General features: G+C 48.5%; 1 protein-coding gene across 6 annotated transcripts in view; it reads right to left on the bottom strand.

The window, feature by feature from the left end:
* Positions 1-17680, bottom strand: part of LDLRAD4 (low density lipoprotein receptor class A domain containing 4) — a 298477-nt gene that overhangs the window by 10546 nt on the left and 270251 nt on the right. For 2 of the 6 annotated variants that reach the window (XM_087757331.1, XM_087757339.1), the window contains exons 5-6: positions 12409-12563; positions 1106-1159 (exon numbers count right to left, since the gene is read on the bottom strand). In XM_087757331.1, the coding sequence (XP_087613457.1) occupies positions 1106-1159; positions 12409-12563 (209 nt within the window). Of the gene's footprint in view, positions 1-1105; positions 1160-12408; positions 12564-15594; positions 16046-16220; positions 16316-17680 lie in introns of those variants that run through there. The other 4 variants (XM_087757359.1, XM_087757348.1, XM_087757369.1 and 1 more) reach the window with 4 other exon arrangements.

Here is a 17680-nt window from a genome sequence, read left to right as displayed (position 1 = left end):
CAGGAAGGATCTAACACAAGATACTTGAGAACAGCTTCATGAAGGAAGACCAAGACCTCACACAGCTCCTCCTGACATTAAAACATGCAGAGCCAAGAGAAAACAATTCTGTTTCTGTACATAGGAAACACTTTCTCTCTAGTCTCGACAATTAACTAGTTCTATGAAAATGTCCCAATACTGAATTCCAGCTGCAGTCTGAGCCTCCCCCTCCTACTCAGAGTTAACGTAATACCCTGCATCACCAAAGAATTCAGATGGTCATTTTAGTACATTTTGTAAAGGCCTGGCATATCTCACGCCTTCACTACCAGAGTGTATCAGGTGTCCTCCTCCCCCTCAGTTCTCACCCAGAACTCGGCCTCCAGGAAGGACCTGCAAGGCTTCTGCACTGCGAGTGGAAAAAATGTCCCCAGCATATTAAGCCCTGGAGAAGGTCAGGCTTTCCAAGAGGAAGAGTTCAAGACACTCTGAGAGGCTATTGCTCCTCACTTGGTCTATCCAGACCTAGAGAGACACACCAGCTTCTTCGATCTAGCTCTATCAAACTGCTCTTCCCATTTTTGGGTCCATGCAGGGTCTTTAGCCCCCGACCCTCACAGATGCAAGGTCAGCCACCAGGAAGATTCACTGTTTGACATAGGTGAGCTGGGCCACTTGGAGCAACACACCCACAAATTATCGCTCGGAGCAGGGATCTGTGCTAGCCGGAAGACGGGCAACACTGGTGATAGGATGTGTGTTGTAAATCCAGGCAAAACACAGGGAGGAGAGCAACCGGCCTCGCAGATTCCACTGAATACTCAAATTACTGAGCCACTGCATGAGAGAGACAGCTCCACCACTTACCTGAGAATGCCTACTATGATACAGGGAGCTGTGAATGGAGATGAGGTGTCAGGTAGGCAGAATTTCATTCTTTTAATGAAAAATTCTTAAGCATTTATGGAATGGGAGTTAAGGGAGGCTCAGATGTCCACATGAACCTGGCTCTCGGCCTACACTGAAAAAGCTTTATTAGATGCATGTTTTTGAGAGCAACCAAACATACATAACAGGAAAGAGGAAAGCACATTAGCTAAGATAATAAGAAATCTGTCTGTACCTCTGAAGCACCCTGGCGTGAAACCGAGCTTTCTGAAGGCCACAAGCACCCTTCCTGGAACATAGAAAAACAAAACAAAAGAGAAAAATTAATAGAACACATCACCATCCTACCTCGAACACCACGACTTTTAGGAGCAGCTTCTAAGGACTGGCTGTCTCCACCTAGAGAAAGATGATAAACAAGTAACGTCCCACCCCTTGCTTTCCAAAACTAGAGCAAACAGCAACTCTGCACCCAAGCAAGTCAAGCTTGGTCCGTTTTGCAAGTGCCGAGGCGCCAGCCACAGCACCCAGCCTCACCAGCCGTAAGGACGCAGCAAGCCGGTCGCAGCTATGAGCGCATGGCAACACGCAGAGATGACAGGTGACACTTCAGCTCTTGCGTGCTGAGCGGGTACCCTTCACCTCCCAACCCATGACAAGGCCACGTCAGCACGGTCGGCAAGTCTGATGAAGCCGACCTGCCAGCCAGGATCCCCATGACACACCAGAGTCAAAACAGTTTGCAATGAAACCTGGCAGCTGTAGCCTCAGTGAAGCGACAGTCACTCTAAACCCAGCTTTTGGGGGTTAAAACTGGGGGTTTATTTGACCAGTTTTTCTGGTCAAAACTGTCAGTTGCCCAGTTCCCACCATAAACAGTAATTAAGCAGCTGAAGTTTCAGCCACCAGTTCCCCTCTTCAACCACCTCCCCAAGCACCTTTTCAGGCCAAAGTACTTGCTTCTCATGCCTTGGAAGACTGTTCTGACACTGTACCAGCACTCGGGGCAGAACAAAAGGGTGAAGAAGAACATGTGTGTATCATTGTTTTTCTTCTGAATTAATTGTTCCGAGTAGCAGTAACTACCGCAATGGATTTATTTTATTGGAAAATTTTGAAGCTGAAAAGGACATATCAGAGCAGCTATAAAGCACAGAATTTCAATCCTGGTGCAAAAAGGGAAAATCAAAACCTTGTATGGTCATGACAATTTTCTTGGTCCCAATTCAAGTTTTATGATTTTATAGACATAAGAAATTTCAGGAACAGGAAGGAAAATGCATACTGTCCCCAAAGGCATTACCCTGTATAGACTACTTTCAAGTCTTACTGTACTGCTCCTTCTCTGCATAGCATCTTTCGACATATTTCAGATGTAAAAATAGACCTAACTAGATGTTCATCATGACACTCAGAGACCAAAAGCCGTCTGTGATCTTGTCAAGAGAGTCCATCGCAGAGGAAAGCTGCTCTAAGAGGAATCTCCCACAGGATTCAGCTGTTAAGGGAAATGCTTTGAATAACAAAGCTGGCCAATCACTTCTCTTCCGTAGCTTTAGAGAGCAGAGATAGAGGGAGGTTGACAACTGCAATTATTTACAACTTCCCTTTGCAAGTATCCCCATTTGCAAAGGCCTGATACGAAAGACAAATCTTACGTAGATTCACGTATTTCAGTGCCTATATAAGGTTTTGTCAATAGAAGAAATCATAACTGTATAACTGTGTATATACATGTATATACATACTTTGTACCCACCTTCCTTTCCACCCCTCCATCACCGAGATGCCCCCATTTTGAAATATCTGAGGGTATATTTGCACAATTAAAGACAACCAGGTTATCAGCAGCTGACCCAGCAGGCTCCAAGCCTGTTGCAATTGTTAAGTAAAACATACTAGTCAAAGCTAAAGTACTCAATTAACTGCCCATGAACCACAAGCCATACACAGCCCAACAGCAGATTCCCGAGTGATAGTTTGAAAAATACGATAGTGTGTAGCTTTATGCCTAGTGCAACTGTCTTGGTCTCTCCTTTAATGTGTTCAGGCTCAGAAGAGAGGAAAAAAGGCAAAACCAATGACCCAACCCAGAAAGGAATTCAATCTACCACCACCACTCATGTTACTTAGGATGCAAAGATGTGTAACAACATGGCCTCTGAGACAGGGCATCCTACAGCCCACCTGTAGCTAACTCCCTTCCCTAAGGTTTCCTCTGGAGACAGCAGCAGGCTGAATAAATCATTTGGCAGCAACCAACCCCCAGTAAGATCTCTATCCCAGGAGCCGGAGGAACTCCCCAAGCAGATGGCTGGGTAGCATGTGCTCGGCATGCCCATGCTTGGAAAATACCAGGCTCACACACCATGTACAGACCAACCTCACCATGCATGTGTGGTCGGTCCAGTGCCACAGTACAGGATTCTCTCATCACCACTAGAATAAGCCCAGACTAACTGGCCCAATGTAGGAAAAGGGACTACACTCTTACTAAGTGCATGGACAAGTCTTAAAATGGACAGCAAGAGAGGCAAGGAGAAAGGGAAGGAGATGACAGACAACTGGGTTTCCTGCACTCAGCTATAGAGGAATCCTGGAATCCTTCTAGGACACGAACTTATTGTACAGTGACCTGCAATGACAAATACAAACACGTACACGGGCTTCCTAAACTTTGAGAGCAGTATGACAACAGGGGAAGAAGCATATAGAGAGGAGGAAAATAAAGAGAGAGAAAAAAAGACAATGGACAACATGCCAGTGCTTAATTATGAACAGCTCTCTATGGGGTTTATAAGTATTTAAGGGACACAATAGAACAGGAAAATCATTTATGCTTAATATCACACACTAGATACCCCTTATCCTTCCACATAGCACATATGTCAATAGGTGCCTCTGAGCCAGACACAGTAACTCACTACCGAGCTGTGCAGCTCCCGCTTCAGGGCTGGCCTGGGAACTGCCAGCTCGGAGCAAAAGCAGACTCCGCTCGGGTCTGTTTGCAACCACTTACTTAGATGTGCCCTTCTGCTAACATCCCAAGGCTAAGAGAAAAGTTAGGAAATTAATAATCTCTCCTTGTCCTTCTACTTACAGACCTTCATTTGAGAGCTAAAATGTTTCCCTGTGCTCAGATGAGTGAAAAATCAGGTAGGAACTGACAGCATTTGTATTTACGTTCCCTCATTCAAAATACCAAGGTAGAGTGGCCTAATAATAAACGACTACTTTCGACTTCTTTTCACTCAGCAACTTCTTATCCCACGAGGGAGATGATATCAGGCACAAGCCATACAGCTCAGCACGACAGCTAACCCGCCGCCAGGCCTGGTGCAAGCTCGCAGTCCCAGCAGCGTGCCGACAGGCGCTTCCCAGCTACCAAATCCAGCGCTGGCAGTCCTGCTCGATGCCCCCGCACACCAAATGCCCAGGGATTTGTGTGAGTAGTTCTCAGGCACGTGCAATCAACGCTAAACTTGAGCAAATGCAATTTACCCATTTTTTTTTTCTGTGGGCAATATATAATTTACCTGCTTCTCATAGGTTCTCAACAGCTAGCCACTTCAACTTGCTCCTTCTTAAACAGACTAAAGGTCTTCAGCCGTGAACTTCAATACTTAAAAGTAACAGGGAGAGAAAGCTTACGCATTCGTTCCCTATATTGCATTCATTTTTAACATTGTTAGGTTTTGGAATGAAAACAGATGAGTCTCCATGGTAAATCCTAGCTCCTACAAATAACACCAAAGCAAGAAAAATCTTAGGGATCCAGCTATGCCTTTTGCTGACCTCAGCCATTCCTGGGTTTCACAATAATTTACAGAAATTAATTTTGTGATTAGGTTTTGAAATAACAGCATTGTTTAATAAATCTAGCTGGGCGATTACTTAATTATCTTATGACGATGATTATTTAACTTGATATTTAAAGCTTAGGAGACTGGATAAGCCTAAGGTAATTTGCCTAATTTGTATTTTACAAAGGTTAACAGCGTCTAGAACTAAACAGCTTAGGAAGATGACTTTTTGAGGCCATTTTTAAACATTGCGCCTCCTGGAGCACACAGTGTCATCCAACTACTTTGGCTGAGCATCAGCACATTGACAGGCAGCAGGAAAGAAATTTACCAGAAGAAAAATTTTTAACTCCGGATAAATTGCAGGTAAAAATTTACACTCAGTAAGAAAAATTCCCTCAAACTGTAGTGAAGCAAAAGCATCCATGGGCTGGTTTTGGCTGGGATAGGGTTTTCTTCACAGTAGCTAGTATGGGGCTATGTTTTGGATTTGTACTGGAAACAGAGTTGAGAATACAGGAATGTTTTCATGACTGCTGAGCAGGGCTTACACAGAGTCAAGGCCTTTTCTGCTTCTCACCCCACCCCACCAGCAAGGAGGCTGGGGGTGCATGAGAAGCTGGAAGGGGACACAGCTGGGACATCCGACCCCAACTGACCAAAGGGATAGCCCACACCATACGATGCCACGCTCAGCATGTAAAGCTGGGGGAAAAAGGAAGGGGGGGGGACATTCAGAGCGATAACATTTCTCTTCCCAAGTATCTGTGACACGTGATGGAGCCCTGCTTTCCTGGAGATGGCTGAACACCTGCCTGCCCATGGGAAGTAGCGAGTGAATTCCTTGGTTTGCTTTGCTTGCCTGTGCAGCTTTCTCTATCCCTATTAGACTGTCTTGACCTCAACCCATGAGTTTTCTCACTTTTACCCTTCTGATTCTCTCCCCCATCCCACCGGGGGAAGGGGTGAGTGAGTGGCTGCGTGGGGCTTAGTCGCCGGCTGGGGTTAAACCACAACAATCCCGTATAACCCAAAGTTTGGGTTTTTTTACTGACTCTTCAGGAGATTTTCACTTTTCCTCCACTTCTCAGAATTAGAACTTTGCCTGAAAGTGTATTTCCTGAGAAACAAAAGTTAGTTTTTCACTTTCTGAAATGTATTAAGGAGGTATTAAGAAGGTCCCTCTTTTCCCCTCGATCAAACTCAGATTTTTATTTTTTTATATGTATATACACACACACACACACAAAAAAATACACACCTCTCTTGCAAATGAAGTGTTTCAGATAGCGGTGCAGTTTGTGGTTGTGGCCCTAGGTGGCAGCGATACATTACACCACATTAAAGCAGCGGCTTGCTCAAAACGCTGCGGGAAGGCAGAGGGGCTCGCTCCTCCCTGCCTTCTCCTGGGCCATAAGAGACCATCCCAGCTCTCCAGATCGCAAGATTTTCCCTGCCCAACACAAGCAAAGCGAAACTACTGCGTTGTCCCCAACAGAATGACAAGTATTCCCAGCAGGATTGCTCTTCCCGTTAAAAGCTGCACTTCCCAAGGGCAGGAGAGGTTACAGCATCTGGCAGATGCACAGTAAGGAGGTACCAAGGAGGAGAAGTACTAGAGAGCGGTAATTACAGAGAGCACCAAACCTCTTGCTTGTAGTCCACCTCCCTACACTTACATAGATTATTTCTGTTACTTAATGCTTTAAAACTTTTATTTTACAGCTTCACAGCCCTTTACCACTTTAAGTAATCCTCATTTCATCCAAGTAAAGGAAATAAGTACTATTATCCTTCCTCCTTTATTTGGAGATGAAGCAAGTCGCCCAAGGTGACACACCGAGTCAGGAGCCACCCAAAGCCAGCGCTCCTCGCTTCTAGTCCTCCCTGCAGATTTCCTAGGTGATACCACCCTTATTAAAGATGTTCTGACTTTATTGTGGTAGACTTCAAAGCGCGGCAGCCAGCGCACACTGTCCCTCCTGGCAGCACGCCCCGAGGAGAGGCAAGCCCGTCTCCCTCACACCAGCAGCAGGAGAACACAGCGCACCTCCAGCTCCTGCCAACTGGTGCCTGGTGCAAAGAAAAGGTTTGGCAAAGCAGGGTGGTCTGCAGCACTCACACTTTCTCCCAGCTATAGACGGGGTTCTTGTTTGCACTGGCATTTTCTTTCTTTTGCACATGTCGGTAAGAAGATGAGAATGGAGTGAGGCAGGGATGCCAGCAGGGAACAGAAGGAATAAGGCTCACACCAGTGGGGAATAATTTAAAAGGCCAAGAGACAAGACTGACATTTGAAATCACCAACAAATCCCTGGAGTTGTCAATATTATTGGGTATTTTTTGTCGCCCTCCTGATGTCCCCCTTTTATTCTGAAATAGCTGTTCCAAGGAGGGCAGTATTTTTACAGCTGTGCTCCTGGAGCTTGGCATTCGAGATGGGCATTATCAGTGCAGGTCCTAATGCAAGCTGACTAGCCCTAGCAGCGATGCTGCCCTCAGTGCTGGGAGGCAGGGGCTGCTCAGGGTGAGCATCTTGTGTGCTGGGTACCAGGACTTTGCTGCCAGGGGTGGGCCTGGGGCAGTCAAAGTGTTCAGTACTCCTTTGACATCCACTTTAAGATAAAAAGACACAAAGATAGAAGCCACCAGGACGGGGAGAAGGAATCAATTTAGGAACATCAGAAGCTCATTAAGTACCTCCCTGTAAGTCACTTAGTTACTCTTTTCCCTCAATGTCCCCCTGGAAATCACTGGTGATGACACTAAGAGTTAATCATCAGAAAGCAAGATTTATCTTGGTTTTATCCCAGCAAACACCAGAGTGCCACAGCAGCTGCTTGGCCAGAGCTACCTACATTCCAACAGGATGGTTCTGGTTATCAGCAACACTGCCCTCCCAATGCAACGTCAGTCCTCCCAAGGCACAGCCAGCTACGCTGCAACACACACCTCCCCTGGGGCATCAGACACATACACCTTTGTGCATGGATATGGATGTGCCTCTCCAAGGTTGCCACATGGCTCTGCCCCAAAACCCCCCTGCACCGCCGGTAGCATCAGTCACTCCCACAGGAGAGGTTGTGTCATCCTAGCGAAGAGGCCCTGGGCACGCTCCTGGTATGCTCCACACCCTACAGCCTTTGCATCCCCCTCAGATGCAAACCCCTTAGCTCTGTAAACCTTGGCTCACTCCAGGCTGTGAAGCCAAACACCGCTGATGCCAGCAAGGTGAAACATGCAATATTTTATCCATCATGATATGGACACTGTTCAGTACCATGCACACGCACTTCAGGTTGCCGCTCATGCCAACATGGTTGTCACTCAGCATCGTTCCACCTCTCGCAGTTATGACTCCAAAACTCATATTTCTGCTAATGTTAAAACAGGCTTTGAGTGTTTTAATATCCAAGATAGGAGAAGGCAGGGCTTGCCATGGGAGGGCAGACAGCATCCTCAGCAGCACTGCTACAAAAGCATCCAGTACTCCTGAGCACTCAGAGGTTGTCCTGCCCCTGCTGTGATCTGTTTAAGGCCTCAGCACACTAACCAAGGTAATAAAACAACGACCAGGGGAAAGAGTGGAAGATGAGACTCTGGAGGGGATGAAAAAGGAAAAAAAGAAAGAAAAAAGATAAAAATGAACTGGTGGTCACACAGGAAAGCATATTTACAGAACAGGAACATAACAACTACTTTTCACCACGTACTTAAAGAGCAACTTTTTTTTTTCCTGGGATTGGTCCCTTTTCTGCCCTTCTGAGTGAGATTCTGCCCTTCACACTTGTGATTCCAGTGATATTTCATCTTCTTTTTAATACTCTAATTTCTGTACTTGGAAGACAATGAGAATTTCAACTTCCAAGCCTCCTCTTTTTTTTTTTTAAAACATGAAGGAAGTTCAGCCAGACAAAGAAGAAACCCATAAATTCCTTTTATTTCATTATTTTGGAGGCCTGGCACCATGAGTTTTACAGGTGTGAGGTTGGCAATAAAGGCAGTAGATAAATTATCTGTTCATTTCTATTATGCTTTCTGGAAGAACCAGAATAGAAGAGATCATCTGTTCAATAGTTGGTCTTTACAGGGCCAGAAATCTGTGCAATTCAGCCACAGCTCAGCTGTTGGAAGGCATGATTACCTAGAAATAGGACAGGCTTGAAGAAAAGGAAAATTCATAGAATCATTAAGGTTGGAAAAGACCCTTAAGGTCATTGAATCCAACCATTAACCTATCACTGCCAAGTCCACCACTAAACCATGTCCGTAAGTACCACATCTACCCGTCTTTTAAATACCTCCGGGGATGGAGACTCAACCACTTCCCTGGGCAGCCTCTTCCAGTGCCTGACTACCCTTTCGGTGAAGAAGTTTTTCCTAATATCCAACCTAAACTTCCCCTGGTGGAGCTTGAGGCCGTTTCCTCTGTCACTTGTTACTTGGGAGAAGAGACTGACCCCCACCTCGCTACAACCTCCTTTCAGGTAGCTGTAGAGAGCAATAAGGTCTCCCCTCAGTCTACTCTTCCCCAAATTAAACAACCCCAGCTCCCTCAGCTGCTCCTCATAAGACTTGTGCTCTAGACCCTTCACCAGCTTTGTTGCCCTCCTCTGGACACACTCCAGCACCTCGATGTCCTTCTTGGAGTGAGGGCCCAAAACTGAACACAGTACTCGAGATGCAGCCTCACCAGTGCTGAGTACAGGGGCACTATCACCTCCCTGGTCCTGCTGGCCACACTATTCTTGATACAAGCCAGGATGCCACTGGCCCTCTTGGCCACCTGGGCACACTGCTGGCTCATGTTCAGGCAGCTGTCAACCAACACCCCCAGGTCCTTTTCCACCAGGCAGCTCTCCAGCCACTCCTCCCCCAGCCTGTAGCGTTGCATGGGGTTGTTGTGACCCAAGTGCAGGACCCGGCACTTAGCCTTGTTGAATCTCATCCAGTTGGCCCCGGCCCAACGATCCAGCCTGTCCAGGTAACAAAAGGACAAAAAAAAGGCCCCTCTGAATAGGAAAGGTACAATTCTACATCTTGATACACCTCTGCTATCTCAGTTATGTGAAGAGGGCTTCACTTCATAGTTCACTACAGGAACTAGCCAACAGCTCATTAATTTGCTTTACTGTTTTCTTTTAAGAAATATGGCTGAACTTCCTCTATTTCCATTCAGTATTTCTCCACCAACAGAAGGCCTGAGTCAGAATGGTATTTTCTTCAGACGTTAGTAGTTAATAAACATTTAAATCTGTTTTCAGAGTCTACATACCATTAAAAAAAAAACCACCACACATTCCCTTGGAAGAGAATCCCCTTATTGATAGCATTTGCACACAGAACAAGGCCTGCTTGGTTAAAAAAATAAATATATTTTAAAAGTGTATAATCTAACCTGCATCTTACTGCTCACACTGTCTATTTACCTTGTGCAACTCACTCCGCCATGGACAATGAGAAGAGACTGGTCGCTTCCAGTTTCACATCACAGAGCAAACGCTTTCGTTCCCCAACCCTCACGTACCTCACTCACACTGAGGTGTGCACTGCAAGCAGCGGACAACCAGTTTCTATCAGAATTTCCTTCTAACACCTGAGACATAGGAAAACTCAAACATATTTGACATCTGACCTCAGAGACCTCCAAAGTCCCGTTCCCCAGAAGTATGAGCTTCTTTTCAGAACAGCTTCAGCTTATCAGAAATCCAGATGAGTAATCGTGATGACAAGCCTATACCAGAGAGTTTTCAGAAGGACTAGTAACCAGTTCTTGCCAACCAACCATCAATTCCCCTGAAGTGCTCACTTGGCTATGATTATCATTACTTATAAGGGTGCCATCAAACTGAAACTGAATCAGTGTTTTAAAAATGATTTAAGAGCAGTTCTGGATATTAAAGCAGCTCCCAAGTCCCCAGTGCCAAATTGCATGCTCTTCTTCACAAGAAGGTGATGTTTCCTCCCTCACATCCAAGAGAAAAGGCACCACTTGCTCTGATAACAGACAACGCTAACGAACCATACAAAGGAAATAATGGGTTACTTCACGCATTTGACAGCTTACTGCAGTTTTAAAAGATTTGTGAAGATGAAAACGCGTTTCCTTTATCTCAAATTATTTCATTTTAGGTATGTGTAGCAATTATAGCTAACATTTTTTGGGTAGAAGTGTGGTTCTTGAATTACAGCGTCCATTTCAAAGCAACACTCAAATTAATCTAGCCAGTTTTTCCAGCCCTGAAGTCCACAAGGTTAAGGTTTGGCAAGTTCCAGTTTCATCCGTAACCAAATTAGAGCTAAATATTCCTGCGCTACTGAAGTGCTAGGGAATGAGGCAACCTCACCTTGAGAGGACAGCTCCTTTCCTCCCTGCGCAGCCCCCAAGGTACGAGCTACTCACCCCAGTGAAAGGGTGCAGGTGATGTGCTAAGTGAGAGCTTTGGGAACCCTGCATTCGTCACGTTTGACAGCTGGCTTTCAGGAGGGAGCTGCCAATTGCCAGGATTGCCAGTGGGGCAGCTCCACAGCACCCGCTCAGGTCCAGCCCTGGCTGTGGCATCCCTGCCTCCTCCCCTGCCTCTTGCTGATCTGGCTGAAATCTAACTGTGACAAAAAAGCAGTTACTGTTCCGCCAGGTCAGCCCCCTAAGACCTCTCACCACAACCCTGGCAGCTCCCTAAGGAGCACAAAGAAGGAGGAAATGTAGGACCAGGATGGAAAGAAAGGAGAGACTGTGGACTTACGACTGGTGTAAACCATTACGGGACCACACCTTCCAGTTACAATCAAGACAATTTTTTCTGACAGCGAAATGAAATGAAGCTGTGAACCCAGCACTGTTGCCAAGAATTCAATGCATCAAAAGGCTACCCTCACAAATGGCCCCTTGGCCATCGCAGTCAGCAAAGAGGCCAAGGGCACCACTCTGAGGACATCAAAAAAGCACATCAGAAGAAGGACCTCCCTGCAATATCACAGCACACTGTGTGGCTTGGGTGGATGTCCCAAGGTCAGGGGAACCCTGTGGTTAACCCTCACAAGGGAGCAGTGCACCCCACCCAGCAAACTCCCAGCTCACAAGGCAAGTTAGGCGCCCATTTACTGTTGGGTTGATTAAAGACAGCCTTAACGAGTCTCGACTGAGATTTGGTCTTAAGCCTTTGGCTCTGTAACAACACATCTTAACCACTCCAGGTCCTTGGAGGGATCATTTTCCTAATATTTTCTTGTTGTTTGAGTGAAACAAACATCACATTTTCCTGGGCCCTTACTGGGCCGGTGTTTTGGATCCAGCAAACAATTACTGCAGCTTCACAAAACAGTAATAGTGATAAAACTCCAGGATATTAGTAAATACACAGAAAGTCACAACAACATGTATTCCAAATCTTTGTACCCCAGGTGATCTCCATTCATTCCCCTCCTTGACTCCCCTTCAAATTACAGCAGCAGCAAACTGGACATCACATCTGAGCCTCCAGATGCAAAATGAAAACAGGCTACATAAAACATAGCAGGGTCTAAAAATAATCACTGTACCTTAAATTTATGTTCTTTTTTTTTTTTCTACTGACAAATGCAACCTCAGCAAAAGGCCGAACTATAAGGAATATCAAAAGCGACATCAATAAGATTTTCCAGCAGTCGCCTGTACCGGAGCTCCTCAGGAGGCTTTGCTGCAGACCCATACAGCACAAGGAGAAGGAATTTGGTACAAGGGGCTCATACTCACTGTCTGCAAAGTTTCCTCCTGTCTTCTGCTTTGGCTCTGTCGGTTGATAAAGGAGCGTGTCGAGAGTTTGTAATGGTTCAACAAGCAGATGATCACTACCACCATAACAGTTATAACCACAATTATAATGATGATTTGAACAAACTCCAGTTCAGCTGAAACAAAGAAAGAGAAGAGGAAAGTATGTCAATCACTCACAGAATGTTATCCATCAAAGCCATAATCTGAAAAACCCTCAGTATTTCATCAAGATTGATCTGGAGTAAGATGTTACTGCTGTCCATTTTGCAAAGTTTTGTGAAGAAAACCATGTTGTAAAAAGTATGAAAACTATTTATTTTTTGGCAGTGCCGATCAATGGGTATGAGTGGCTGCAGGTGAAAGCTAAGAAACTTCTTGGTGATCCTTCTCTGCAGCCTTCACAGGTAATAAATTCTTCCACATAAACACCACAGACAAGCCTTTTGGATAATAGAACAATTTCACTAGGGAAAAAACCCAAACAAAACCACACACAAACCCTGCTCTATTTTAATAGCCACCTGCCATGCCAATAGAGTCCAGAGGGCTCCATAAGCTTCAAAGCAGAGGCCATGGAGAAAGGAATCAGGACACTATTTCTACTAAGTTATCCTTATTTTTTTTATCAGCTAAATAGCAGGAAAGCTACCTAAATCAAGTGGAAAACAAGCTTTTTTCCTATTGAATCTCCATGCAATGTCTTTTTCAATTACTTACTTCTCTCCAACCAGAGTAAAATTAACTTTTCTAGGACATTCCCATTCAGGTAAAAATCTAAAAAGAGATCTGGTACTCTAAAACAAGATATGTTCCACTACGGTTAAAAATGAAACCGGGCCCTTGGCTGTTGCAAGAGATACAATTACAATGAACTCCATCAGAGCCCATCATCTCATCTGAAGTCCTGCCTATACCACAAATATTAAGTATATTTAGAAATGAGTCACTCTTGCACCCTTTCGGCTATACTGGAGCAGCAAGGATGAGCAACATAAGGGGAGAAATTGCCCTTTGGAGTTACACAGTTGCTGATATTTCTGTGGAAACTGCATTTCTCACAGGGGATGCTCTCATCTTGAAAGACAACTCCAGTTAATGGGAGGAGGTCTTTGGTTGCTAGGCTGGTAGAAAAAGCAAAGCAAAGCAGTGCGAGTTGCTCAGTTTCAGCACTTTCCAAAAATGGCACTAGTTTTGGCCGCCAAAACATGAACTTTGGGGAACTGATATTAAATTTCTGTTTTAAAAAGCCAGTGAGGAAAGAAAGCTAATGGAATATAAAAAGACAAAGCAAACATCGCAGAAAACAAGCTTCCCCTCTCCCCTTCTCTCTTTCATTTGTAGTCATCTTCTGTGTAACAGCAGCGCACTCACGCAAACACAACACGACTGTGAAGCTGAGCTGGAAAAGTGCTGTTCACATAAAATCCAAAACGACCTGCAGTGGAACTAAAGGAAACCCGAGGAGGTTTTGTTATTCTAAGATCTCTTGCAAACAAGCCCTCAGACTACCAGGGCTGCAAGCAGGCTGATGTCCAGTGGAGGCTGGTGCCGAGGCCCAGCTGTTTGCCACAAGTGACCAGTGGGCAAAGGCACGCCACCATCTAAGCGCTGAGGTTCTGCGATGGTCTCAGTAGGAGTAACTAAACTCATTTCAGGCTAAGGAAAGAGTAAAGGGCAACATCCATCATTTAATTTCTCTTTGCTGTTAAGTACCATCTACTCATCATTAAGGCCACCAACATTCTCAGAAAATTTGATTAGTCAGTACTTTGCTCTGCTTTTGCTATCAATCCCATATGCAGCAATCTTCCCCCCCCCCCCCCCCGAGTCATTGGAAGCTAACAATGTCAGCACCAAAAGATCAAAAAGCAGGAAGCACAGAATTAATTAAAAAAAAAAAAACCCACACACACACCAAAACTGTGCTTAAGCAAAAAGTCAATTTTTCTTGGCTCGGAAGCACAGAATACAGACTCGACACAGTTGACAACTGCTGCAATTCACATTCTGCGGCTACTATCAAAGGATTTCTTTACCCGAAACTTTTTTTTGGGTCCATGAAATACTTTAGACTGGAAATTGAGAGACTGTTGCTAAAGGGCAACATGCAAAACAAGCAATGTTGATTTAGGCTTTCCTAGAATGCAAAGATCACTGGAATGACATGTTACTTCTCTATCTGCCAAGGGCAGAGTCTTCTAAATTTATCAAGGCCCCAGCATTTCAGTGGCAGGGGACGGCACTTCTCCTTTACAAATAAAGGATTGGGACCGTGAGCATTTCCCTCGGGGGGAATAATTTGGAAGTGTTTGACTAAGACACGGCCATACAATTAAAAAAAAAAAAATAACGAAAACCACAGTACAGAGGTGTGAGCAGACAGGATTTTCCAAGACCAGCTTTACATCACAAACACTGAAACGCAACAAAACACCCTACTGATGTTCAAGAGGATTTCCTCGCTGCACAGTGGAGGGAATGGAAGGGGGAAGGCGATTTAAAAATGTCTTTTCTTCCTCCCGACTGGCCCTCCTGCTACTCATTGGGTTATTAAAAGGAAAGAGCAAAGAGACCAGAGCAGCAGCCTCCATGCACCGGCGCCGCTGAAGGCGATGTGAAGAGCTCCTGACGGCTGCCAGCGAGCGACCCCGGCCCCCAGCTGCCCTCCGGCCCCGCTGCCCCGCACCTCAGCCCCGCCGCCCTCCGGGCGGCATCTCCTCCTGCCCCTCTTCCTACCAGTTAACTGGGAAAGGGACCGGGTCACTGAAATCACACGTTTGCACCGCCCCAAGTCTCGCCGTCACACTCACACGTACCTGTTTCTTCACATGCACAAAATACTTAAGACATTTTTTTCCCAGGGGAATGTTTTTCATGGCAAACGCACAACACAAAAAAGGCAACTATACAGGGAATGAACACACCTTCACAGAGAGTACGCAAAAAAGGAAATCGTTTATCACCCTATCCACAATCAGGCAAGCAAAAGCGCCTGGACCGCCGCCCCGAGTCCTCCTCGGCAGACAGGCTCTCCAGGCCAGGCGAAGCCTCCCCTGCGCCCCCCGAGCCGGCCGGGCTGCAGGCTGGGTTTCGCCCCGGCTGAGCGGGGGACGGAGCCCGCAGCAGCCCCACCCCTGCAGACGGACCGGAGGAACGAGCGGGTACCTCTTTCCAACAACAGGTCTTTTAACCGCGCATCCTTCACCGCTGTCCTGTTAAGCCGCTCACCGGACATGCTCGCCTCCGGCGGGCGGGGGGCTCAAGCCGCTCCGCCAGCCCCCGCGGCGGGCACCGCATCACCGGCGGCCCCGGGATCCATCCAGCGAGGGGGCACCGTCCTCGGGCCGCCCGCGCAGCCCTAGGCGGGGACTGACTGACTGACAGACAGACAACCTCCTCTCTGCCTGTCCGTCCGTCCCTCTCCCCAGCGCACCGGCAGGGCCCAGCCCCGGCGCTCAGACGGCAGCCACCCACCACCAGCGGGGCTTGGGGCGGCGGGAGCGGGCGGGCAGGGCCCCCCCGGGCCCCGCGTGTGCGCGCGCGCGCACGCACGCACGGACAGACGGACACACGGACGCCTCTGGGCTCCTGACGGCAGGGTCCCGCCGGGCTCTGTCTGGAGCAAAACGAGTTTGGGGGGAAAAAAAAAAAAAAAAAAAAAAAAAGAAAATTTAAAAAAAATGAACCGGCGAGAGCGAAAACGGAAAGAAAAAGCCCCAGGGCGCCCCGCTGCTCCCCGAGCCCCGCCGCGGGGCCTGGGAGGGCCGGAGGGAGGAAGGTCCGTAGCTTACCCGCGCCGCCGCCCCGCCGCTCTTTAAGCCCGGCCCGGCCCGGCGGGCGCTCGGGGCGCCCCGGCTCTTCCGCCTGCCCCGGCCCGCCGCGCCTGCGCCGCCGCCGGCCCCGCCCCGCCCCGCCCCCCGCACGTGCCCGCGCCCCGCCCCGCCCCGCCGTCACGCGCCCCCGCCCCGGGCGCCGCCGCCGGCCCCCGCGCGGAGCCCCGCCGGGAGGGGGGCGGGGGGCCCAGCGCCTTCCCGGGTCGTTGAGCGACCCAGGCTCCGCGTCCGCCCCGTTCCCACCGACGTGAAAAGGCACCGGCAAGGAAACGTCAGCCCCGGCTGCTCCTCCCCCTCCCGCGCCGCAGGTACGCAGCCAGCGAAAGCGACCAGGGAAACGCGCGGGAGCTGCGCGGCTGCGGCTGCGTTACGCGGCGTTTGAGGGAGAGTCCGGGGGGGTAAAATACTAGGGAGACGCATCCTGGCACCATACTGCAAAGCGGTAACCACCGGAAGAAATAATGCCACGCCAAGAAATCCACACGCACAAGTTAAAAAACCCCAGAACTCGAGGGGGAGGGGAGAGGAAGGCACCGGAGGCTTTGAGACTGGGGCTCCAGCCGCATGCCTGTTTCTGCAGCGAAACTCCCGGCTCCAGCAGCGTCTGCCGTCCCCTCCGCCCCGCCGCCTGCCCCAGCCTGGGGCTGAGCCAGCCGTTCTGCCTCGGCTGTCTGCCGGGCAGATCGGTTCCCCCTCCCAGTCCCAACCCGGACTCCCAGCAAAGCACCCCGAGGGCGGGCTGCCCCCGCCGCTGCTGCTCAGCGGGGCCGCGCAGCCCCACAGGAGCCCTGCGCGCCAGGAGGCCCCCTTGGCACCGGGTCCCTCGTTAGCCCCATGGCCCTCGGCTCCCGGGATGTTCCTCCTAGGCCTGCTTCGCCAAGCCCTCCTCCCCTTCCCAGTTACTTCTCTGGATTGTGGTAGCATCCCAAAGCACCGGGGAAGGTCGGTGCGCATCTACGTGAGCAGGAAAAGAGAGTTCACGCTCCGGTCCGCGCTTGGCCAGGTCCTGGGAGCTGCTGAAGGCAGAGGAGCTGGGCTGCAACACTGGCGAGGCTCCGTGTCCTGCTTCCAGCGGGCTGGCTAGCTCAGCACAGCCCCACGCCAGCACTGCTCCCCCTCACAGCACGGCCCAAGGGTCCCAGCCCGCAGGACACGCTCTGGGGCTGACCCTGCACGTAGACCCGCTGCTCCCCACGCCTTTCAGATCCGCAAACCCCATGGACCAGTCTCAAAAGATCCCTTGACTCGGAGTCAAGGAGCAAAAGCCAGGAGGGGAAAGAGGCTGAGAGGAGTGAGCCAGCTTGCGGTCACCCATCAGGCTTGCCCTAGGAAGTCAGGGGGTTTAAAATACCCGGGAGACAGATCCTGAGATACACAGCCACTGCGGGCAGCAGGCCCTCCCGTTTGGCTACAGGCTT

Source organism: Nipponia nippon, unplaced genomic scaffold (genome assembly GCF_047370975.1).
Source record: "Nipponia nippon isolate SJK-2023a ecotype South Korea unplaced genomic scaffold, ASM4737097v1 scaffold_1, whole genome shotgun sequence".
NCBI classification, from domain to species: domain Eukaryota; kingdom Metazoa; phylum Chordata; class Aves; order Pelecaniformes; family Threskiornithidae; genus Nipponia; species Nipponia nippon.
The sequence above is the reverse complement of the archived record's forward strand: the minus strand, read 5'-3'. Positions and strand labels throughout refer to the sequence as shown.